At 44.9% G+C, this 24,350-nt stretch overlaps 1 protein-coding gene across 1 annotated transcript in view; it reads left to right on the top strand.

The window, feature by feature from the left end:
* The window catches only part of CASTOR2 (cytosolic arginine sensor for mTORC1 subunit 2), a 113,297-nt gene that overhangs the window by 61,279 nt on the left and 27,668 nt on the right, over nucleotides 1-24,350 (top strand). The window contains exon 2 of the mRNA XM_061355460.1: nucleotides 1,293-1,363. Coding sequence (XP_061211444.1) covers nucleotides 1,293-1,363 — 71 coding nt within the window. The remainder of the gene's footprint in view (nucleotides 1-1,292; nucleotides 1,364-24,350) is intronic.

The raw sequence follows: 24,350 nt of genomic DNA on the forward strand, positions 1-24,350 counted from the left end.
TGTGAAATTTGGGGGGGGCTTAGAAACAATCTTTCTCTTTCTAGTATTTAAAATCCTTTCTGGAGGTTGCCTCTGATAAATCCGATAGTATTACAGTGCAACTACAAAATCCTGCTTTTTGGAGCTTATAGACACAGGCTCTGTTGTGTCCAGTTTAGCTTTCCCGAGGGAAAAAGTTCTCTTGTGGTTTGGGTGGTAAGCAAGGTCCATGTGCTCTGCCACACTCCTGGAGAAACCAGGAGCCCTGCTTGGCTCGGGGCATGTGGCCAGTGCTGTGCTGATGTGACAAGCGTGTGCTCTGCTGAAGGTGAACGTGAGCTTGCAGAATGTTGTGCAGACCTTCCTGCTATTGCTGGGGACCAACTGGAGAGAAGCTGGAGAAAGTAGCTGGGGTTTTCAGTAGATGTTGCTGTATGTATATTGGTGTCAGGGAAAAAACCTTTTCAGCTGTATGTGATGTTAAACCTTAAGCCTGCAGCTTTTTTGTTTGTGCTTGTGCAGTGGAAGAATTCCATGTCACATTGGCTTTGTATCTCATGTTAGAGGTGACATTGTGCTCAGTGCCGAATGAGATGGAGAGACCGTGCTACATGTGGCCTGTGGTGTCGAAAGATGAGCACAGAGCAGAACAGAGGCAATAGGAGGAGACTGGGGGGACGGGACACCTTGACCTTGTTTTCATGTGCTTGATGGTCACTGCCCCTTGTCTCTTCATCTGGAGCTCCTCAGAGAAGGGAGGCATCTGTTGAGGGAAGGGGCAAGGGGCCAGCAAGGGGAATTGGGATGCTCTCTGCTGGTGGGAAAAGCCTCTGAAGCAGCAAGTGATATGGGAGCTTGATTAGATGTCAACCTTGGCAAGGCAGCAAACTTCAGTGAGCAAACAGGGAATAAGGGTGCACGTGTGAACCATGGGAAGGCTTTTGGAGGATGCTGGAGTGATCAGTTAGTGCTCTGTGTCAGTGCAATGCAGCAGGTTCTGGGCCATGAGAGGAAGCCTTAAGGGATATGGTAATTAAGAAAAGTAACTAAGAACTAAGTCATAAAAATAAGTGTTTTACCAGCTCCATTGTGCATAGGCAGGCAGCTGGGAATGTGGGTCACACAGCATGAGTGGCTGAGCTAGGAATAAAATCCAGGTCTGTTAATGCCTCAGGCCCCTCCATAAACACCAGACCATGACTCCTTCCTCCAGCACAGCTTGGGTGGAAAAGGACCTCTGCTTTATGTGGAAGACCAAGCTCTTTGCCCTGTCCAGCAGCTAATTGCGCTCTCCTGCTGTTTGCCTTTTCCAGGTGCAAGTTCTTCAGCCTCACAGAAACCCCAGAGGACTACACCATCATTGTGGATGAAGAGGGCTTCCTAGGTAAGTGTTGGTGTGTGCCACTTGAGTATCCAGCCTGGGGTGGAGGAGGAAAACATGTCATCTCTTGCTGAGTTATAAACCAGAGTGTTTGTAGAACAGGTCTGTTTGTCAGCACTAGTGCTACAGCTGTGAAAGGTGCTTTGATCACTTAAGCACACAGTCTCTGCTGCTGTGCTCTACAAGGCCTTTCACACATGGAATATGAATATATTTTAATGCTGGGAGAAGAGCATACACAAGCCTTGAAGAGCAGTTTAAGCATATTTGAGAAAGGAAACTCGTCTGTATATCATTGTATTAAAGCGACCTGGCCTTTTTCCCCAAGCACACCACATCTTCCTATTGCAGCTTATTCCTTCAACCTCTCTCTTTAAAAGGAGCACTTGAAGATGAGTGGTTTGTGTCATCCCCATAACTGTCACAGTGCTGTGGGGCTGCAAATCAGCTCCTTCAGCTCATCACTGAAAGCTGGGATTGATCTCCCTTTCTTACACCCAGCTTTCTCAGTGCTAAATGTGCTGTCTTTGCCTGTGGTGGACGAAGGTCTCCCGCAGCTTGTGTCAAAGGTGGGGTTGGCTCTGTGTCAGAGAAGGTGGTTGGCATGTGCTTGGAAGCTGCAGACACTTGGCATTGAGCGAGTGCTGATGGGGAGAATGGTTTGGCTTTGGGGATGGAAATAGTTTGTAATAACAGTTACTGTGTGCAGAGGTTTTGTCTGTAGCAGTGCTACTGAGGTGGTGGAATGAGGAAGCGTTGTGTGGCTGTTCTCATGTTTGTTCAGTCGCTGCTTTCTGTGATTGGAATGAAAAGTCTCAACATCTTACTGGTTTGGAGAAAATATATTAAAATGTGAAAAAAGAGGATTTCATTCATGAACAGGAATTAACTGTCAAGTAGCTACTTGTGACACTGTAATAGTCAATGGGTTTGTAATATTCAAACCCTAAGGAGAAAATTAGAAACTATACCATCATTATTTAGTACAGTCAAAAGATTTATTATCAGCAGCATTATTGAATTATTCCCCTTTCTGTTTCAGGAGTGCTCATAAACATAGAATAGAATAAATTATTACACTGTAGAACACTACAGTGGTGGCTAAACATTATCATAAAATAATCACTGGGTTGAGCATAGGTGAGTGGCTCTTCACAGCTATTGCTGTTTGAAATCTGGGAGTTGTGTGGTTTGACTGAAAGCATATGTCACATGCTCGGCTTTTGCTCCCAAAAGAGGAGGTTACAGAACGATGCTGCTGCCAGATTGTCCCTTGTTGCACTTGTTCAGGGAGCAGCATCTGCACAAAACTTGTATTACTATTGGTAATATCAGCTTTTTATTATCAGTGTCATCTGGGGGAAATCAAACTTGGTTTGACCATGATAGCAGGATGCAAACCTCCCTTCAAGAGCTTCATTTTAAGTCTGAAGTCACCGAAGTTGGAGAAAGTGTTTGTGGGTTTTTTTGCACTGGCCATAGCATGTGGCAGAGCAAGAGTGCATCACTGGAGCATGCTGTCCCTGCAGATTGGACACACTAGAGGCATGCTTGTCTCCCCCATCACATCCATGGCACTTGATTCTGTGCCTGCTTAGCACAAGGCAGATTCCTCAATTCAATCATTGGTGGCAGGTTTGTATTGCAACCGCCCAAGTTCAGCCTTCAGCAGCCGCGCTAATATTTATCTGTCTGGAAGTTATTCCAGCTTGAAACAAAGGTAAACTCAAGCAGCAGTTTTGTGCATCCGTAGTGGGGAAGTGTGTTGCAGTGTGTGTGCCACTGGTTGTACTTGGAGCAAATCCCAGGTCCAGCCAAACCAGTGTCCTCGAGCTGCGTGTCCCACTGGTGCCCCAGCTTATCTCTGTGAAGCAGACATGTCAAAGCAGGAGTCCTCTGCTTGGGCCTTTTTGACTTTGTTACCTTGGCTCTTACAGGCGCAGGGATTTACTGCTGATAGTTCCAGTGCCCCTGTAGCTTCTGTTAGGCTGTGGGTTTGGCAGCATAGAGTATCCTTTTGAATTCAAATACACTGGGTGCACTCAGGGTGTTACAGCAGAGCTATGCAGGGGAAGTTATCGCTTGCCAGGCAACGGAGAGGAAGGAAGGAGCATGCTGAGGCCATCCTCTACTACAGCATGGCATGGCAACCAGGTACAAAACCCCAGTGTTGGTAGTAGTCATGGAGCTGGCAGCTTCCTCACCTTTTCTTTGCTTCTTCTTAGTAAGTGATGATCTGCTAGCAAAACTCATATGCTCTTCATCCTGCTAACTCTACAGACACAACCCGTATGCCCTTTAGGTTTGTGTCCAGCTCATGCTCTTTCTGAATTGTCGCCACCACACCCAAAGCTTCCTCTCAGGGTTAGCCTCTCTAGCCTCTCCACTGTCCCATCCCTGTTCCTCATTTCCATATGGTGTAAGTTTTCGTCAGTCTGGAGGAATTCAAGATCTACCACCTAAGGATGCCTTATAATAGGTCTCTGCTGCCTGCTTCCCCTCACAGTGTGGCTGTAGATGTTGCAGGAGGAAGAATCTCACTTGGCTTTTGTACAGCATGCAGTCAGCCTCTGGGTTTGAACAGGATCAAAATCTGTGAGAATTGCAGCACCCCACCTTCTTGCAAAACAGGACCAGTCATCTCTTCCTCAGGTGCATCACTGAAGTGCCAGGTTCAGATCAAGAACTGCAGCGTAAATCTTCACATTTGGTGAGCAGTTTAGTAGTAAGTCCAGTAGCAAGGGACTTATTTTCCTCTCCAGGTAACTTCTGGTTTTGCAGTGCTTAACAAACTCAGTGAGTCTCAGGACCTGTCTTTCTCGGGCTCCTGTATGAATTCTTGGAGCAGCAGCAGTGAGAAGATTGTCGTGTTAGCTGGCATCTCTTGTGTTAGCCAGGCCCCTGCTCCTGCCTGTCGCAAACAGCACTGGAGGGAAAAGAACAGCCTAGAGAAATGCTGGCACTTTCAGCAATCCTTGAGGTTACCACTTCAAGTATACTGACACGCAGTAATCATACTTAACTGTTTAGTCAAAAAATAATCCTCAGGCTTGTTTCCCTGAGAGCAGCAAGTGAGTCGGGCTGGTAAAGAAGTCATTATTTCTTCTCCCCAGAAAACGTCTGCAGTGCAAAGCTGTAACCTGCTTAAGTATTCATCATGCTGGAAGGGAACGGCTACAGCCTAATTCTTTGCTTTAATTCCCCAGCAGTGAGGTGGGGATTATATCTGCACAGAACCCTGTTTGTTCCAGTGGCTGTTTCTTGGGCTTTGGCCTGTTAATGAGGAAGAATTCAGCAAGTAACATAGGAGGCAGTGCACAGAAAGCTCTTTTCCTGGCTGATACTGAGATGAATTAGCAGAAGGACTTTGGCCGTGGGCCCTCCTGTGAAGACAAGTGTCTCAGCTAGTGGGGTTCTTGGACAGCCGTGTTAAACCCTTGCATCTATCGCCTGCCGAGCAGCCAGCACGTGGCACAAGAGTCAAGTGGCTGCTGCCCCATGAAATATGGGTATATTTGTTTGGTTTGCTTCTCTCCCAACGTCTGACTGGATGTGGAAGCTGCCTGCACATGGTGCAGATATACCATGGCCTCTATGATACTGCATAGTCCCTTTTGCAAAGAGCAGCAAGGACATGCCCCTGTCTCTGGGAGTCTTCACCAGGAGAGCCTGTGGTCTCACTGGTCCTAGTAGTATCCCTTCATTAAAGGCTTTAGCTTTCACACACTGAAAGGAAAGCCCATGCCAGCACACCTGGAGGTGACCATACTCTTGGAAACCTTGTTGGTGTGTACCAGGAAGCAGTTGCTGACATTGCATTCCTGTCCTGGCAATGCCATCTGGATAAAATATAACAGGGCTTGGGGTTAGCAATGTTCTTCCAGTGGCACTCCCAACAGCTGTCACATCACAGCTTCTGCACCATATATCCAGAGAGCCTTTTATTGGATATAAAGGGGCAGTTTGGGTGTTTGGGTTTGTTTTGACTGTCCCTTTTCTGTTCCTGGTTTGTCCAGCTGGTTTGTCTGCAGTCCAGCTCATCCTTTTTTCTCTTGGAAGTCCACTGCTAGGTTTAGTCATAGCTCTGCTTGGGAAGCTTTCAGTGAAATGTCATCCATCCAGCCTCCCATTTTACACCACTTCTCTAATTGCACAGAACAGTGTGAACCAGAGAGGAAAGGCAATTTGATTTCAGCACTGAAGCAGCAGTGGGAAACATCTGCTTCTCTGGGGCAGAACCCTGGTGTGAACATAGAGCACGGCTCTCAGTCTTCCCACGCTGGGGTTCACCTGCAAGATAAAGGTGCCAGTCCTTCCTTTTTAACCTTCTTTGGCTGTCCTGTATGTCTGGTAACTTCTCTAAGGCCAGAAATCCATGCATTTACACACTTCCCAGAATGAGGAGGCTCCTATTTTCAATTCATGCCTCGCAATACATTGCCCAGTACATTAAAAATAATGGAACTGTTTGAAAAAGCTCAGCTAGTTCAAGTGCCAGAGAGGTTTTGTCAGAATTCATAAAATGTTAACCTCATTCTAATAAAAAGAAAGGATAAAAAGAAAATAAGCCCTCTTGCTTGGCAGTGCTTTGTTTTGGTAACCATCATCCTCGTACAGTCTGTACCCTATCTGACCTTGCATTCAGGACCATCATATGCTTTAGTACCACATTGAGCCCCTTCTTCAATAACATCAAAATAGTAAATTGCTTTCAGTGTGTTTTCTCTCATCCTCTATATAAAATGGGCAAGAAATCAGCCTTTAAATAAGTGCAAGCACAGAACCCATCTAGCTGAGAGCAATCTGTAACTTTAAATAAAGATACAGAATGAAGCAAGCTAAGAGATGCATCTGGGGTTTTTTGAACTTTTCTGCTAGAACTATTTCTCCTTTAATTTTTTACTGCCCAGTGACTGGGCTTTTGTATCTCGGACACAGTGGCTTAATTTGCTTGCTGACATTTATAGCAGTGAATTCCTTCCCCTGGACCGCCAGGAGAGCCTGCTGGTTGCTAGGCAGAAGATGTTTTTCTGTATTAAACACGTGCACAGTCACTCTCTTTTCGGGTCTCTGTATTGGCCAGACTACACTGGCTCTGTGGTTTTCAGGTTTTTGAAGTTATGTGGTATTAATGACCGAAATTCAAATTAAAACCAAGGAGTTTGACTACTGGCTGATTAGAAATCTGTAGTGTTTGGTTGGGGAGGGTATTCCTGCAAGGATATAGATCAATAAGCATGCTGGGGCCCTGTGATGACATGGGACTGCTGCCCTCTCCTGAGGAGGATGGGTTTGGTAGTTAAAGCTTCTAGGGAAAGGGAGGGAAGGATGAGAAATATGTAATATTTCAAGGTCTGGCTTACGTCACCTGGGGAAAGGAGCACTTTAACTTCTCTTTAGAACTCATGTGAGTGTGTTTGTGAATGCTGCTAGAACACATTATTCCTTATGTTTGTAACCTGCCATGCAAATTCTTTTGGTCCGGTTTGGTTGCTCCTATTTGAAGAAATACTGCATAAATAATAGATATTTTTCACTGTTTCCTCCAGCAGATGGGTGTGTATCAATATCTATTTCTGTTTCACAGCGTGTGGTGAGAAAGCCCAGGCATCTCTTCCTGAACCACTTGACTAGCCATGATTTCCTCCTTTAAATTTATTCCATCTTGGCTGCTTCCTAGCACTTTCCAAAGTCTGAGATAGATGAAGATAGATACCATGGCTTGCTTTTATCAACCTGCTCTCATGATGCAGGACCTAAAAAAAGCTTTTCTGGCTGAAATGATGGAATGATCTACGGGAATTTTAGGCTTGTATCTAAAAGCATGATGCCACTCCACAGAGAAGTAGCACCCTGCTTATTTATTTCACTACAGAGCATTTGATGATTCACTTGCTGTCCCACTGGTGCATTTCCAGGCTTTTTCGCTTAAGACAGGACTTAAGGGGAGTTGGTAGCTTTTGTTATTTGCCTGTTTTTGAAGCTGACAGCAGCTTGGTGGAGCTACGCTAGGGTAGCTGACTGTGCAGCCCGTGGCAAGGAAGGGACAAGGTGGAATATGCTCCATTAAGACCTTTTGAAGCATTTGTTATATGTGTTGGCAGGACTGCAGTTTGGGATCTTTCCCTGCTTTTTCAGTCAATTTTATATGGAGTACCCTGTGAGAGATGAGGAAGTGCTGTTACCCCTCCATTACAGGTTGAGAACAGAATCACGGGAAGAGCTGAGGGACCAGTGACATAGCAGAGAGAAGAAACCCTTTTTCCCAGGGCTGAAAGCATTCAACCATCAGTTTCCAAACATCGCTGCTGTGAACCGTTAAGTTTCAAGCCATATTTTTCTCAAGTTCGTGACCTGATGAGGAAGTGGATTTCCTCTGCCTTGGCATCTCATAAATGCTGTGACCTTAGTCTAGAAATGGTGAGACTACAATAACTTCCCAGAAAACCAGTCTGTCATCACCTGCAAACAAAGAAAACATTTCTTTCATGGTAATCCCTTGCAAAATGCCAGCACGTGGCAGTCCCCCAAGCTTGAAGGATCCTCCTGGTCAAGTGAGAAGGGAAAGTCCAACAAACTTACATCCATTCTGTACTAGGCAGAGGTCGCAAGTTATGTGCCCAGAAACTTTGCCAGCTTTAGTTTCTCGTGATGCAGTGATCAGTTTTTTCCAGGTTTCTGCCAGCCTTGGTAAAAAGTCTCCAGAGCTAATGGTGCATCACGGGTCGCTCCCACAATCCCAGTGCAATGTGTTTATGGTTTTCACTCCAATCAGTTGAATTCCTTGTGTCTAACTCTGGAAGTGCACAGTGATAAATGGGTTACAGCTCTTTTTTGAGGAGAAGGGACAGGGGGCCAGAGCAGTGTGATGAAGTTCCCAGGGCTGCAGGCTTTCCTGTTTGACCTTGGACAAGTCTCATTGTGTCTTAGTTTCCACATTTGAAAAATAGGGGTAATCCTATTAAATCACCTCATAACAGGCCCTATAAAGAGTAAGTAGTAAACATGTGGAAATGCTTTGATAACATAAAAGTAAGTGCCATGATAATAATGGAGGTAGCTTCTGTCCTATAGGATTCACTTTCATACTTGCAGACCAGTTGAATAAATCATGTCTACACTGGAACAGATTGGAGATTATGGTAGAAAAAATACACTTTTATGAAAAAAACTTGCATAATCTCTTTAGAATCTCATATCTTAGTATTTAATCTTGCACAGGATTAAGTCTCACAACATCAAGGTTATAGTCATACAACGGTTAGAAATGTGGTGGATTCCATGTGCTGTTTTGTTTGAAAGCACACAAGGAATTGGAAATGTGAGTCCAACTGCATTGGTTTCTTTTCTTCACCTTCCTTTCCTCCTGTGGTTTCTGGTTTCCAGTGAACTGTGTTGCATGTGTCCCCTTGCCTCAATGTTGCCTTCGAATGCCTGAATTAGGTCCTCCCCATCCCTTGGCTCGCTGATCCTGTGAGCAGAGCCTTTGCCAAGTGTTTTTGAAACACAGGGAAAGTTTAGTCAGGAAGTGGGAAATGTGCTGATCTGCACTTCCTGTCCCCTGATTATCAAAGACAGAAATCCTTGGTTCTTTGGGACTGTGGAGCCCATTCACTCATGGAGCAGAGAAGGGTGAGGAGAGGCTGGCTATGGGCAATGTTCCCCTGTCTGGGAGCAAAAGCTGTGATCAACAGGTTGGGAAGGACACAGCTCTTATGGCACAGAGAGGGCATCAAAGTCAGTGACCCGGGAGACAATCTGTGCACCCGTATCCATGCTCCAAGCACAGCTGGAGCCAAACTTTTAATCCTCATTCCTTATTACTGCAGAAGAAAAGCCATTTCTTCTCCCTTCTTTCTTCTCGTGAACAAGCGTCAGTTTTTGGAGCTTGGGTCTGGTTTTGATTTTCCAGGTTTGCTCATTATTAGTGGTGCATTATCCCGTGGAGAGGAAGGAAGAAAGCAGCCTGATTTCCTGCGAGCAGGCTGGAGCCTAACCTGGATTTGTCTTCCTAACCTGGTTCTCCAGTGAGAGTGGATATAATTATTTTTGGAATCTACCTTACCATGGGCCACATTTTCAGCCAAACATAATAATGATGCTTTGTTGTTGGAGTATATTCATACTTCCTGTCTTACCATACCCCTGTGAGGTAAGAATTATTTTTTCTCTCCCACATATGAGGAAACTGATAAAATGGAGACAAATGACTTGAGTCAAGTCACATACACACTTTGTGGGACAGATCAGGTTTTGCTTTAACAGCAAACTCAAATTGCCATCTATTTGCCTGCACTTCAGATCGGATTTTATTTACCACCGTATTCCAAAGACTTGAATATCTATTCTGACACTACTGTAAACCCACAGTTTCCTGGTGATCCTCCCAATAGTCTGCAGTGAGTCACTGCTCCCTCGGGGCTCACAACCAGGTGGGTTGTGTGCTATCACGTTAGAATAACTTCTACATTCCAACTTGACTTCCTTGTGTAATGCCGTTTATTGTGTGGCCTGGCAAGAACTCACCTCCTTGCTCTAAGACCCCTGCTATTAGTGTGAGTTTCTTGTTTCTCCCAGCAGAGATCATGAGTAGGAAGCTGGGAGAGGAGGCCACCATAAACCTGTTTTCTAAAGAGACATTTCACATTACTGTGCCAATCTCATTGGGAACACACTGGTTTTTTTTTTTTTGAGTTTCAAAGAGTCAGTGTAAAAGTATAACCAGCTTAGTTTTTAAATTGCTGTCAAAGTCTAAAGTTACAAGGACTGCAAGAGAAGAAGTAATTCATTGAAAATGAAATGAAAGCAGCTTATCTGTATAAGCATTTCCTTTTATCAGTCCTTGATTGCTCTCTTAGTGGACACTTGCACTGAAGGTCTTTCCTCAGGAGGTGCTGATTATTTAAGTGCAGAGAAGGCAGTGCCTGTGCATATACACGGATTTGCCAGTTCCCAGTCTCTATAACATTACCAACCACATCAGCCTCTCACGGAGGACCAGTATTGTGTCATCCTATGGCTTGACAGAAGAGGATAGCTGCATGCCCTAGTTAGATGTTCAGTCCCTTGGAAAGCAGAGGAGCTACTTGTCAGTCAGGCTTTCAGAGCTGGGCTGTGTGTTTGTACAGCTTCATTTAATTCCAAGTTACCCTTGGGTTATTTAATTTCCTGACAGCTGCAAAAACAGTGCTCTCAGATAACAATGGCCTCTAATTAGGCAATGTGCCTAAAATGGGAGAATGTTTTATTTGACCATGGCACTAATGCTCTGTGTGCAGCTTACAGATGAGAAAGTCGAGAGAGTTGCATTTCCAGCTCCCCTTGGCAGAGATGTGTCTATCTTGTGATACTCAGTGCATAATGCTAAAGGCATGCCCGCTCCCCTGCCCCTGTGGTTAAAACGCTTCTCATCCTTTTGGACTGTGTCATCAGTAAATCTGTCTTTCAGCTGTAACCACCTTCCAGAAGTATGTTTTATCAGCACAACAAGACTAACAGGACTTGCACAGCTGAGGCTGCAGAGCAGTTTAGAGACAGGCAGGCAACAAGAAAATGTATGAGATTTACCTGTGGTTGTGGGTTGTAGCTTCTGGGTGTTATAATACACTGCAGAGTTGCCCATATGTTGCTTTTATGGCTCATGTACTTAGTACACAATCAGGCAGCGGGAGAAATAAACATACAAGTCAACTATTCTTCCAAATCATTTATTCAATTTGGAAAGGGTGTTAGCATCAGGTTAGGTTAATTAGATCCTGGCTCATGATTTGTGCTTATGGAAGCTTTATGCATTGGGCTGTACAAATTGATGATTTCTGATCTGCCTTCTGTGGCAGCAGGAAGTAGATGTGCAGGAGTCCTTCCCCTCCTTTAATTCTTAGACTTCCCTTGAAGTCTTGAATTTAAAAGAAAACAGATTTTTTTTTTAATTTGCCTTTTTCACTGCTTTACTTCCTATATAACTCCTTCCCAGAGCTCACAGTTCTGACAATTCCCATACCAAATCCTCATCATTGTGGAGCTTTAAGCTCTTCCCTTAAAGTCCTGTTTCTATAACCATGATGCAGAATTGCAGTTCTGATGGATCAGATGCCTATTTAAAAGCCTTGCAGCCTTAATGAGGTGTTTGATAATCTGCAGTCAGAGTTTAGTGCTGCCTTTCAGCTGGGAAGTCTTTATATGCACATCCTATACTGTTGTCCAGAGGGCTCTTTGCAGGTTCCTGGTATGGATTCTGTATATCCACTTGCTTTTAGGTTACTGATTCTGCTCAGACATGGTAATACAGTGAGAGATTACTGCATCAATTGCAGTGTATAATATCAATGAAACTTACTGTCTGCATTAATCTGGTTAATTATTGACCCAGTTCTGTTGAGGTGCTGATCTGTTTGAAAAAGCTGGGGGTGACAGCTCAGATTGGCTTGTGGCTGCAAGGACATGATAGGGAAGAATAAATTTCTAAAATACAAACACTTCTTTCCCAAAAGACAAATGGAAAGAATCACAATATATATAGGTTCACAACCCCTCATTCTACCCCCAGATATATGTGCCAGTTCAAGTCGCTAAGTTTTTAATCCTAAATCCTGACCCTAGGAACCTAGTTTAGCTGTAAGATACAATTTACAGTGGTTAGCTTCCTTCGGAGTAGCAAAAAAGCTTGTTTCTGTCATAATCCCTCTCCAAGTTTTCTGCATACCATCTAGGCAAAAAGTGGTAAACACGTCCCCAGTTTTGCTTTGTGTGTGTCTTGTCCATTTTCTTTGGGTTTGCTCTATCTGAGATTTCTATCACCATGTCCTACCAAAACATTCTCATATTTACTTTACAAGATTCAGTTCCAACTTCTCTGCTTCCACATTTACTGAAGTCGGAATGAGCCGTGTCCCTGCTGTCACAGTCTGCATTTATTTATTATTTGGGTTGCTTTTGGAATACCTGAAATTGAAGAGTTTCCTAAGATGTGAGAGGTGACTTCTCAAGGGCCGGAGTGCTTGTGGCTGACGTGTCCTTGTCCAACAACCTCATTTCTTTTGCTTTGTATCTTCCACACTGCTGAGCAGATTGTGAGTGCTAAATAAATGGTAATCTCTGGAGTCCTGCTGAATGACTGTGTCTGCAAGGTATTTATTTCACAGTTGTTTTTCTCTTCTGCTTCCCTGGCCTTGGGTAAGATGTTTATTTACTGAAGCGCTTTGAGCTGGACTGGTGGAATTAAGAGTTCCCAATTTATTTATGTATATATAAAGCCTGTGTGCACATGTGTATATACACCTATATTTGTATATGTATATATTTATTCAGGGATGTAGAAAGGGATTAAGCATTTTGAGCTGTTCTTTTTCAAAACCTCATCCTTCAACTCCAGCTTAAACCCGAACAGTATATTGGATTTTCAAGCTTTAATAGATCTAGTGAGAGCATCTGCCAGGACTCAGCAGTCCCCGACCAAACCAAGGCGTTCTTTAGTTGGTGGATTAAATAGACAGCTTGTGTGTAGATGTGCACATCTGTAACTGAGGGCAGTACAGCAGAGGAGGGTGTCCTCAGGAGTGAGATGGCAGGTTTTGTCCTCATCTCTGAGCACTGCTGTCATACAGCTGAAATCTGCAGAGATTCCAGGGTTTACGTTCAATGGATTAGTTTATTTTTGCTAAAAAATCCCCAGCCAAACAAGAAGTTAGAATTGAGCCTTTGGAGATGTGGGATGAGGATTTATGTGGGCCATGGTGTGGATGAGCCTCTGGGGGATGTCTGTTTTGGCATTTCAACCAGGGAACAAAAAATAAGAGCCTCTTGAACAAGCTCTCTGCTGTTTGCAGCAGACAGGAGTGCCTGCTCTGATGGATGTTTACCATGTCTTTTCATGCTCTAAACAGAGAAGAGATCCTTTTCACCCCAAATCAATTTTTAGAATTTGTATAAACAAGTTCTTGACCTAGATGAATACTCCAGGATGCCACAATGTGCCTGGGTTTAGTGCCCTGTCTGTACCTATACAAGGAAATGTATTTATGTGTCCAAGAATCAAGGACAATCCATGCCAGCTTCTCAGATTGCCTCCCAGCTGGATGAAAGGGAACCACAAACTGAAACCAGTTTGCTTTCAGACGTACAACCTGTGTCTCATAAACATGAAGTTCAAAGGAGCTGTGGAGTCCACTTCACCAGCCCCAAAGAAAAACACTCCTGAGAACAGGAGCAATAATAGCAATGCTTTTTTGGAGCAATGGCTGCAATTTTAAGGCATATGCACCTGCTTCATTTTAAGCATATTCAGCTGAGGCTTAGAGAGCTACTTGCATGCTGAATGTGGCTTAAATATCCCAGAGATTAGGGCCCCTTCATGTACCACCCAGCAAAAGAAGCAGGGGAAGGCAAGGCAGCTGAGAGGGAGCTCTTCACAGTGGGAAGGAGGGTATCAGCAGAGGTTTTACTCTTGTACAAGCCTTGTTATGTGGATGTATCTGACTTGGGTTATGTGGTGAGGGGAGTTGATGGTCCATTGGCACTGAAACATGCTGGATGTTGTGCAGGGCTCTTCACCACAGCAGACAAGGCACATGCTGGAATGGTTGATGCAGGGCAGCTCCAATGGGCACCGCAGTGTTTCAGGCTGTGTTTGTCACTGAATCGCAGTCCTTCCCCAGCTGCCTTAGAAATCACTTGAAGAGTTTCTAAAAGGAAATTTATTAGGGGAAAAAAAAAGCCTGTTCTATAGAGAATCCTGTGGTTGAGTTTGGTATGTTCTGATGGATTGTTCTAGGTGGGGACACTTCTGTTGTCAGTTTTGATTAGTTAGGCTGCTGACATAGGGTGCAGCTGGCTGCCTTGTTTGAAAATGAAAAGATGATGCTTAAAAAGCACTCGGTGGAAAATAGGGAAAAGAATCATATACTGCTCTTCATCTGCTGCTTTTCATGCTTTTGAATTTTTCTGATTCTCTTTGTTTTCCTCCAGTGAGCTCAAGGCAGCCGGGCTCTGGTCCATGCACAGGTCTCCTGGCCTCCGCTATGGCATAAATAATCACTGTAATGTGGTCCATGAAGCAAAAAGCTAAAAGTCTCTTGTGTGTTTGGCAGGTAGCTTTTTCTCCAATCAGCCGTCACAGCTAGATGGTTCTAGGTGGCAAGAAAGGGTTTAAATAAAGCATAGAAGGTACTTCTTTCCAAGGTGACAGAAGGCAAGAGGCTTAATGTGAACAATTTCCCATATAAAAACGGTTCCCTTAATGAACAGCATGTTTGTTAGTAAGTAGACAGTCTTTGTTGCTGCATACTAACAATACATATGATTTTCTGGAGATTATCTGCAATAATCTATTGTTGTTTTTCTCCCAGCTTCTTTCTTCAATTCTTTAACAATTTGGCTACCAAGAAGGTCATGTGGCTTAGAAACTAAGGTTCATGTGGCTTCTGCCCAGTGAGGTGAGTGACACAAGGCAGCCCCTTGTCAACGTAAGTTCAGTTTGACCTGATCTTCTCTAGTCTGGTAAAGTAGTGGAGTAAGAGCTGGAGTTGCTGCTGTACATTGGCTGGAGTGACTACCAAGGATGCACAGGGCTTAGCAGGGAGCACTTGATGAAGAGAAGGCCCTTGTACTCAGAAATGCCAGAGAGAAATTGTGTGGAAAATTCTTTCAACTAATGGTCTGAAAAATACTCTGCAAAGGCTATTTTCTAGCCTTACTTCTAATTACATCTTAAACATTAATAGCCTGAGCAACTGGAGAATCACACGCACTAATGTCACAGTTCACTTGGAGCAATTTGTTTTGTATGATAATGAACTGTGTCAGCAGAAGTTTAAAGCTGGTTATAAGGTGGGGCTGATAGTGAAGCCTGCTGTTAACTTTGCCCAATGTTTCCCAATAAAATGCCTTAGGCCTTTGCCTGATTCTCTGCTGGGTTTGGTAGCCTGGGGTGAGGTTCTCTATACCAGGGGGCCTGAGTTTTTCATGCTGATGCTGGCAGAGCATGTTGCACCTCAGGTTGTGGGTAAGAAAAACCAGCTTTGTAACAACTGGTTCAGTGCTGCAGTAGGGAGCAGGGACCCTCTGGGTATGCAGGAGCAAGGGAGGTTTCTGGCTCTGCTGTTGCCACCATAATGCAGAGGAAGAAATAGAATAAAGGTATAAATAGTGAGTCTGAGATTGGAAGGGCCTCAGCACCCTCACAGGTAAGAGCTTCTGCCTAGGATCTCATCTCAGTCTCTGGCAGGTTCAAGCCATTCCGCCTTGGTCCTGTCCCTACAGGCCCTTGTCCAAAGCCCCTCTCCAGCTTTCTTGTTGGACCCTTTCGGCACTGGGAGCTGCTCTAAGGTCTCTCTGAAGCCTTCTCTTCTCCAGGCTGAACCAGCCCAGCTCTCTCAGCCTGAATTGTTCTTTAATCCTCAGTAACTCTGCTGGAGTGGTTGGTGTGAATCAGGCTCCAGCGTGATGGCTTGTGACAAGTTGTCTGCAAGAAACCATCATTTCCAGCTCCAGGTGCCAAATGAGTATTGAATCCCCACTGAATATCAGTGGGACTTGGGCTCGTATGTTAGTGCTTCGCTTGATTTGTAGCATCGTGGCAGCTGAACTGTCCCACTGGGGACTCACAGGTACTGTGGGGTGTGATCCCTGACCATTGATGAATACATTGATGAATATTTGTTGGGTAATAGCTGCCAAATTCCAAGCTGTCATAGGCTCTAGAGTAAATTGTCCCTACGGAAAAACTCTGCAGATAATGTCCAGCTATATTGAGAAGATGAATTACCCTTTTTATTAAGGGCACGTACATAGAGAAGTTATAAAAGGTTAATCAATTATAAGTAAGTAGTTGGTCAGTGATTAATTCAAGTCCAGCATGTCAAGAGATCGCTTTTACTTGTTTGAAGAGCCATCCATGCCACATGCGGGAGAGACAGGGCTGCAGCAACCCAGCATGTAGGGATTTCTTGCTCTCTTTCATCTCCAGGATCAGTTGGGAGTCCTGGGAGTGGGGAACGATCTCCGACTGTGTCTGGTTCAGAAGTAGTCCAGATTTGTTTACCCTAAGGAAGAGGTCATGTGAGCTCAGCAAAGACACAACGGCTTTGTTCTGCAGGACACTTTGCTTCTATGCTTGCTTTCATACCATGCTGTCCCATGGTGTTCCACAACAACAGCAGGGCACAGCAGAGCTGAAGAAGTTAGCTGTCTTTTTATTTATATTTATAGAAGCAAAGATTGGTAGGTCCAATTCTAATTCCTACAAATTAGAGTTTAGCTGTGCCAGGGTAGCGCTTTGGAAACAGCTGAGAAAGACAGCCTGAAGGCAAGAGTCCTAAGCCAAAGAGCATTCTGATCAGTAAGGTTGCTGGTAGGGCCATGTGCCCATCTCTCCACAGATTGACCAGCTCAAGGAGGAGAGGATAAAGCTGTGGGGCATTGTTTTAGTCTGCAACACTTTGTAAGCCTCCTTCTCTGGGCCGTCCGTCATCTCAGTCACAGAATCACAGAATGGTTTGTGTTGGAAGGGACCTTAAAGCTCATCCAGTTCCACCCCCCTGTCACAGGCAGGGACACCTTCCACTAGAGCAGCTTGCTCCAAGCCCCTGTGTCCAACCTGGCCTTGAACACTGCCAGGGATGGGGCAGCCACAGCTTCTCTGGGCACCCTGTGCAGCGCCTCAGCACCCTCACAGGGAAGAGCTTCTGCCTAAGAGCTCATCTCAGTCTCCCCTCTGGCAGGTTCAAGCCATTCCCCCTTGTCCTGTCCTTACAGGCCCTTGTCAAAAGTCCATCCATTTCCTGTAGGCCCCTTCAGGCACTGGAAAGCTGCTCCAGAATGGTCTCCCCAGAGCCTTCTCTTCTCCAGGCTGAAGAACCCCAGCTCTCTGAGCCTGTTTTCAGTTCTTTCAGACCTTGTGTATATATGAAGATGCATGTTTCATTTCTTTGCTCAAGAGCTTGTGCTGAGCTTTTGCTAAGCCCTGTCATGGGACTTTCTTTTATTTCTGATTCCCTGCAATGTACAGAGAAGTTTCACTTTGCACTTCTCAGATTATGTCTGCAGAAATGAATTTAAACTATTCTTGCCTATACTTATCTTCTTTAGTCTTCTAATGTTTCTTATGCTGTGAAAGCAGCCAGAATGCATTTTTGCTTACGTCCACTGTCACTCTCTATTAGGTTGAAATGTAAACTCATGGGGACAAGAAACATCTTTCTGAAACTGGTACAGAGTCCATCAGAGCACCATTGTCTCTGATCTGTGTGTTGCAAGTAAAGTAATCAGTAAAACCTTAGATTAAAACCTTACATAGTATGAGCATTTAAAGCAAACCTGCATGTTAAATCAGATCATTGCCAGCTGGTGGGGCATGCTGGAGATATTGATGGTGAATTAACACCTCACCTTCCTATGCAGGGTTTTGCTCTCCCCCTGCTGTGGTGTTCTGCAGGGTTCTACCTAGCAGGTAGGAGCTAAGCCTCAGCACTGCTCCCTGCTCAGGCATCTGCCCTCATGGCCACCCTTTGGGTGCACACCTTGTTCTGTTTGAGGGTCTCCAGAAGCTGCAAAAGTGATGGTGAGTTTAACCCCCACCATCGCTTCCAGGGAGGGAGGTGGTGGCTCTGACCAGAATGCAAAAGTGAGCTTGGTGGCTGCTTCACTGGGCTACAACTGGGGTCAGGTACCATGGTGGGACTAGCACTGAGTACCGCTCTGCAGGTCCTTTGCACCCTTTAGATGGTCATTGCTTGACAGAGTTCACATGAGCACTGTGTACCCATTTTCTTCCAATGCAGACCAAGCTGAAAACCTTTTAACTGGCATTCTTTTCCAAACTTACATTTTTCTTCCTCTTTTTAAAAACTTGCCTTTCTGTTGATGAGGATTTGCAGTACTCAAATACATCTTAGTGCATCTCAGGAGAGAGTAAACACTCTGTTGTGGAAGTTCTTTTTTTATAAGTAATCTTTTTTTGCCCCTCTAATTTGAATGGAAAGCAACACTTCACTAATCTTTTAAAGCTGTCAGCTTAATTCTGTGTTTGTTACCAGTGTAACCTCTTGTGTCTGTAGTGTTCTGGGTGATTTGCAAACCGAGGGAAGTTAATAGGTATTTTGCTCAGTACAGGTTGGCAGGGGCCATCAGCTTAATGAAACATCAGCTTTCCTGACCCAGCCCAGGCAGGTTTGGGCATACCTGGAGTTGCAGGGGATGTTAATGCAGTCTGAGAGATGCTTCTAGTAGTTTGTGTCATGGGCTGTGGCAATACATTTAATCAATAGGCTATTAAAGAGGCAGCAGGCTATCTATCACTGGGTGGTGTCAAATAATGCATTAAATAGAATTGGGAATGATCTAGGGCTGACTGGCCCTGCCATAGACAGGCTGTGTTATGCTTGAAGATCTTTCAAACCTGTATTTTTATTGTCTCCATGGTGTATATTACAGATGTACACAGCTCTCATCACCAAACAGGGACAGAGTTGCATTGCATACATAAAAGTAGGAAGGGGTGATCTGTGCCCTGCAGATTTAGTTGTAAAATCTTGGCAGGAATTAGGAGCAGGGCATGTTATCCCAGTCTTACAGATGGAGAACTGAGATGCAGAGAGATGCTCTGCAGGAGCTGGTCCCAGCCCCCAGAGCTGGTATTCAGTGCCCCAAATGGCCTCCTCTCTGCTGGAGCTAGTTTAAAAATACATGTCAGTGAAACAGAGCTTGCAGGCCTCTTTGGCTGAGTGCCCATAGCTAATCACTAGAGATTTCACAGTGAAGTCTTTCAGAGTGTCTGATTAATGGTTCATATTTTGCAGATCTGAGGCTTTTTATTTTATTCTTAAATTTATTACATATCACTTACATGAGTTTAAATGTGTTTTAATTCCATCTCAAATGCAGTGGAACAAGCTTTACAGTGAAGTTGGCTTTTTTTTTTACTCAGCAACAGCCTCTTTGCAGCAGCTCATGCTTGGACATACAGCTGGTTAGTTAGGATTCCTCACTGTCCTGTTGCATTCACTTCCCCACAAGTGTCTTAAAAGTAAGAAACCACGGAGCTCTGGTACACCATCTCTCTGAACCTCAGGGCATCGTGCCTCAAGGTGATGAAAAGCGACAGTGCTGCTTTCCCAGGAGAGAAGTTTGATACGTCAGGCTGTTGCAAAGGCACATGCAGAGGCTGGGAGGGAATGGGAATGGTAGGGCATGTTTGGGTCCACTGAGATGTGGGATGAGGGAAGGAGTGAGCTACTTGCCTGTGTCACCTCCTGTACGCTGGTCCGATAGGGTGAGTGGCTGGGCTCTGATGTGAGCACACAGCTGAGGCAGAGCAGGGGACTGATGGGCAGCTGAGCAGAGGAAGCTCCTGCTGAAGGGCTGTTCTGTTCCGTCCTCCCAGAGTTCAGCTGGTTTTCTTTGGCCAGACTTTGAGTATGTCAGAGTGAAACCTGATTTTTACAAATTCACACAGCCTGTGCACTGCTTCCTTTTAAATCAAACATCCTTTGCTTCCCCCCCGGCAGGAAGACCCCCAGGCGTGCTCCCATTGTGGCTGTGCTGTTTGTGGACAGGCTGGTTGCTCTGACTCCCAACAGAAGCGCTGCAACAGCAACTGCAATCGTCTGTTTGATAAACAGTGCCCCACCGTATGTTCAGCTGTTGATTCCTGAGGATGGCTCTTTATTCCCCCCCGCCATTTGCATGCATGCATGAACAAGCTACCCACAGATGCATACAGCCATGTAGAAAGGTTGATTATAAGGGACTTAGCAGTTGTGCCGTGTTTGCTGCAGAGCTTTGATCTTGAGAAGGGCGCTCAACAGCAGAAACAACACTGCGTTCAAACCCGTAGCAAATGCCTTTACCCTGAGCACCTAGGGCTGGAGGCTCAGCAGGGCAGAGCAGCTTTGAAATGAATTATGAGCATTTCTCCTGAGAACCATGAACATTTGTCTCAGTTAAGCATGATTTTGCTATTTCCCAGTGCAGCTAGTGATCGGTTATTGTAAAATCCCTTAATGGCTCGTACAGAGGAGAAAACCATGACAAATGCAAGTAAACTTCCTGCTTTTGCTTGTTTTGACACTTGTTTCTCTAATATTTTCAATCCTGAATGACAAACTGCGGTATTTTTTTGTGGTTACAAGGACCACTTGCAGAGCAAGTCTCATGCAGTCGGATCTTCAAAGCTCAAACAACTTCTCAAGCCAGCTTTTCCAGCAAATTGCTGTTTTCTTAATTATTGAAGATCATAATAGCAAGGTGTTAGAAGCCTACAAACAAAGCAAGGCCATATTCCTCATGTTATGATATACCTTAGTACATTTGATAAGTTTTGTTATGCTGTTTCTTCTCTCCCCAGCTGCACTATTTTAGCACAAACCTAGCAGTGTCATGCTGCTTTTTAATTCCTTTTTACCCCTGTTTGCCCTGTTTTCTTGTGGTTTTTGCTCATGTTCACACGACCAGCCCTGCCAGGCTGTTCTCTGCACAGGATTGCAATCACTGCCTTTATAGCCACTAACAGCAGCGGGGTCTGCTGTTTGCCACAAGAGCTTTCAAAGCCAAAAAGCCTCTCCCTGGATTGACTTAGTGCTCTCCAAGCAGCTGCACTTGTATTTTTCCCTTCTCCACTCTCTCAGGGTTGTTTTTGTTCCCGTGTGTGACACCCGGTGATGTGCTCAGCACGACGCCTTCCTATCAAGGTAGCCCAGGGTTGGGTTTATTTATAAACCCAGCGCGAGTCAGGAGAGCATCAGTGACATGACCGGCTTTGGGGAGGTGGCAGAGGGAAACAGCACACAGGAGCAGCTTGCTAGCAGAGAAGTGCTTATTTGTCAGATGATGTCTTTTGCTCTTCCAGGAATCAGCTCATTTGTTTCAGAGGACCAGCCCGAAAAAGGCAGAATTGCTGAGTGCAGTGTTTATCAGAGAGGCTCTGTGCTGGGGTAACAAAAGCCAAGTGAGCCCTTGCCTAAGCCCGTAGGGCAGTGGGATGCAGGAGCTCGTGGTGTGCCACTGAACTGATGTCTGTTTCTGCAGTGCCTGCCCCAGCTCCCTTTAGGTTCAGAGATACCAAATAAAGGAAAGGAAATATTTCTAGCTTTTGGAAGCTCTTCTTTTTTTCATGTAGCACCTCATTTGGAAGCAAAAATCTTTGTGGTTCTGCCAGTAGTGCTGTTAGGATAAAAGGTAAAAAAATATGCCAGGGGAAGATTTGAGAGGAGCACCAACAGCAATGATCTTGCTGGCAGATAAAGAAAATCTCCTGGAGTTCTTCCCCATCATCTCTTACTTAGTGTTCCCCCCTTTATTTTTGTCTTCTGAGCTAGCATCACTACGACATAAACCCCCTTCAGTATTGAGAAACGTAGTGTCTGTACAGAATCACAGCCTGTCCCTTTAAACTACAGATAAGCCTTAGTGGAATTTCTATTCTGGGAATAGTTAATTCTGTTTGAGGTTGGGCAAGAGAGAAGTGCTCACAGGCTTAGTGACAATATTTTTATTCCTTTTGGTTTTTATCCTAAGGATTTGCCTCCCTCATTTGACGGAAAGTGCAATTATTGATCAATCCCCCCCCCCCTCCCCCAAGGAGAAGATACTGAAAAAAGAGAAAGAAACACAATCCAAAAAAGCCCAAAGAGCATATTTGTAGCTGTAGTGCTCTTATGCAATAGCCATTATGTAATGCCTGTTGGTGCCAACTAAAAATATACTGGATGAGAACTTCAGTTCATTGAAGCATTTAACCAGCATCGTCCCAGGGTTTCTGGTTTGGGATTCAAACCCTGCTGCAGATGTTGATTAGAGCTTACACAGCCCCTAGACTGCACAGCAACCTGTTCTGTCTCTTTTTCTCCAATCTTGTTTTTCTCTTCTACTTGTAATTTTACATACAGAATCATGGAACCACAGACTGGTTTGGGTTGGAAGCGACCTTAAAGCTCATCCAGTTCCAATCCCCGGCAGGAACACCTTCCACTTTGCACACCCCCACTGACTGTGCCATTGGTCTCCGTGGCCCCTTTCCTAATGATATGCTCAGCTGAGCCTTAAATGTGCATGGTAGACACTGGGTTTTGAGGAGGAGCAGTGTATAAAGTGTAGCAGGGAATAGATTTTGCAATTGCTTATGCAGCAGCCATTGAAAACTCCACAGCTTCATAGGCAGTGTTTTATAGGGCGCTCTTCTGTAGCTGGGCTGCAGCTGAAAGTACTTTGCCTTTTCCATCCTTAAGCTCCCTTCTTGAACTGCCAGCAGGACCTGACATCCATGCTCAAATTTCAGGAATGGAGTAAACCCCCAAGGTGCCCTTACCCAGCCCTGGGGAGCTGCAATGTGGACTGTGTTTTGTCCTTGCTTTCTGTAGCAAAACATTGATGTGGCTGTGGAGAGCCCAGAGCACCATTCCCAGAGGCAGAGAGGGCAGCCCAGGCTGAGCAGTGATGTGAGATGGAAGTGCCTTGGTGGAGCTCTAGGAAACGGGAGTAGACACGGGCTACGATCCCTGGACAGGGTGAGAGGACAAGGGGGCATGACAGGCCACTGGAGGTGGCTCAGAGACGAGCTGCACAGGGAGGTGGCAGGCAGCAGCATTGAGCTGCATGACTGATGGGGACCCTGCAAGGTTTGCCTTATTCACAAGAGAAGCTCAAATAGTCCTGGCTGGAAAAGCCACTAGCAAAAACCTCTTCACATCCACATGTCTAGAATTTCAGCCTGCATAGAGACTTATAATACTGTAAATAACACTGTGTATGACAAAATTATGTGAGCTCTTGAACTAAAGCCTCACAGTAGTACCAGGCAACTGAATCTCTTGCCACCAGTGGTGAAACTGAGCAGGAGTTGGAGCAACTTCAGTTGGATCAGAGAGATTCAGAAAGCAGGCTTTGAACTCCATCTTTTGCTGAAGTTGGAGTTTAACATTGCCATATTGGTCACTCATCACAGAAAACAGGCATTGTGCTGTTCAGTGCCCAAGCACTCAATGTCAACATCAGTGGGATAAATCCGCATTCAAGTATGGCATCTCTGTGGCCAAGGAGATTAATATTTTAGGTGACCAGACATCATATCTTAACTATACAGAGCCTCCAGGATCACTGATTCAGGCCCCAGTGGGATCAGCAAGGGTTTTGTTTTTCAAAAGAGCCAAGGTTGTGTCTGTCTTCAAGACTTACAGAGCATTTGTTTTGCATTAACTTACCCAAGAAGGATCTTGACCTCATCCTAACAAGCATCACATAGATCATGTGGCGCACTTTGCTCTTGAAGGTGCTGCAGGCATCATTAGTACCCATAGTAATTATTGTTGTTGCTGTTGCTTTATTACAGCAATATAATGAAGTATGACTGCAGATAACTCCTGGTTAAACTGAATTTCTTCTGCAGGAACAGAAACGTTGACAAGCTAACAAAGGGCACCAGAAGTGCTTTGCTCTCAAGTTGGCTCTGTGTCAGCCACAACGGCAAGTGCAGTTATGCTACAACCAGTTTTAAGGAGGGGGAAATCTTGATAAGTAAATAGAACTAGGATTTTATCAAACAAGTGTTTTTGTCTGCTTGCATTCAACTGAGGCTGCCTACTTTCTGCAACATAAACATGTTTCATGTCCCAACTCCTGGTTGGGTCAAAGAACTCTTTTCTCTGGAAGATGCCTGTGTAGGAAGGGCAGTGGGTTGAGACCGTGGGTCAGGACATGGAAATCATATCACCGTGTGATCAAATGACTTTACCTGGTTACGTGTTGATGCTTGCCTCTGGTAGTTGCTGAGTTGAGTGATGTTAATGCTTACTCAAACCCACAACAAATTAGGTGAGTGGTTTAGCACTGTGGGATAAAGATTTAGAACTTTTCAGCCTCAGGCCAGCCTAATTTGCTTTTTTGTGGGGTAAGATACTGTCCACAGTGCTGTTGCTCTATTTGTATGAAGAGGGAGAGAGCGCCTAGGCAAAGGGGGTTTGCTATCTGTGTGTCAGCAGAAGCCACTCCATGTCCTGTGTGT

This window comes from Neopsephotus bourkii, unplaced genomic scaffold (assembly GCF_033783945.1).
Source record: "Neopsephotus bourkii isolate Nb327-2 ecotype Australia unplaced genomic scaffold, CSIRO-AGI_Nbou_v1 NB_804, whole genome shotgun sequence".
NCBI classification, from domain to species: Eukaryota; Metazoa; Chordata; class Aves; order Psittaciformes; family Psittacidae; genus Neopsephotus; species Neopsephotus bourkii.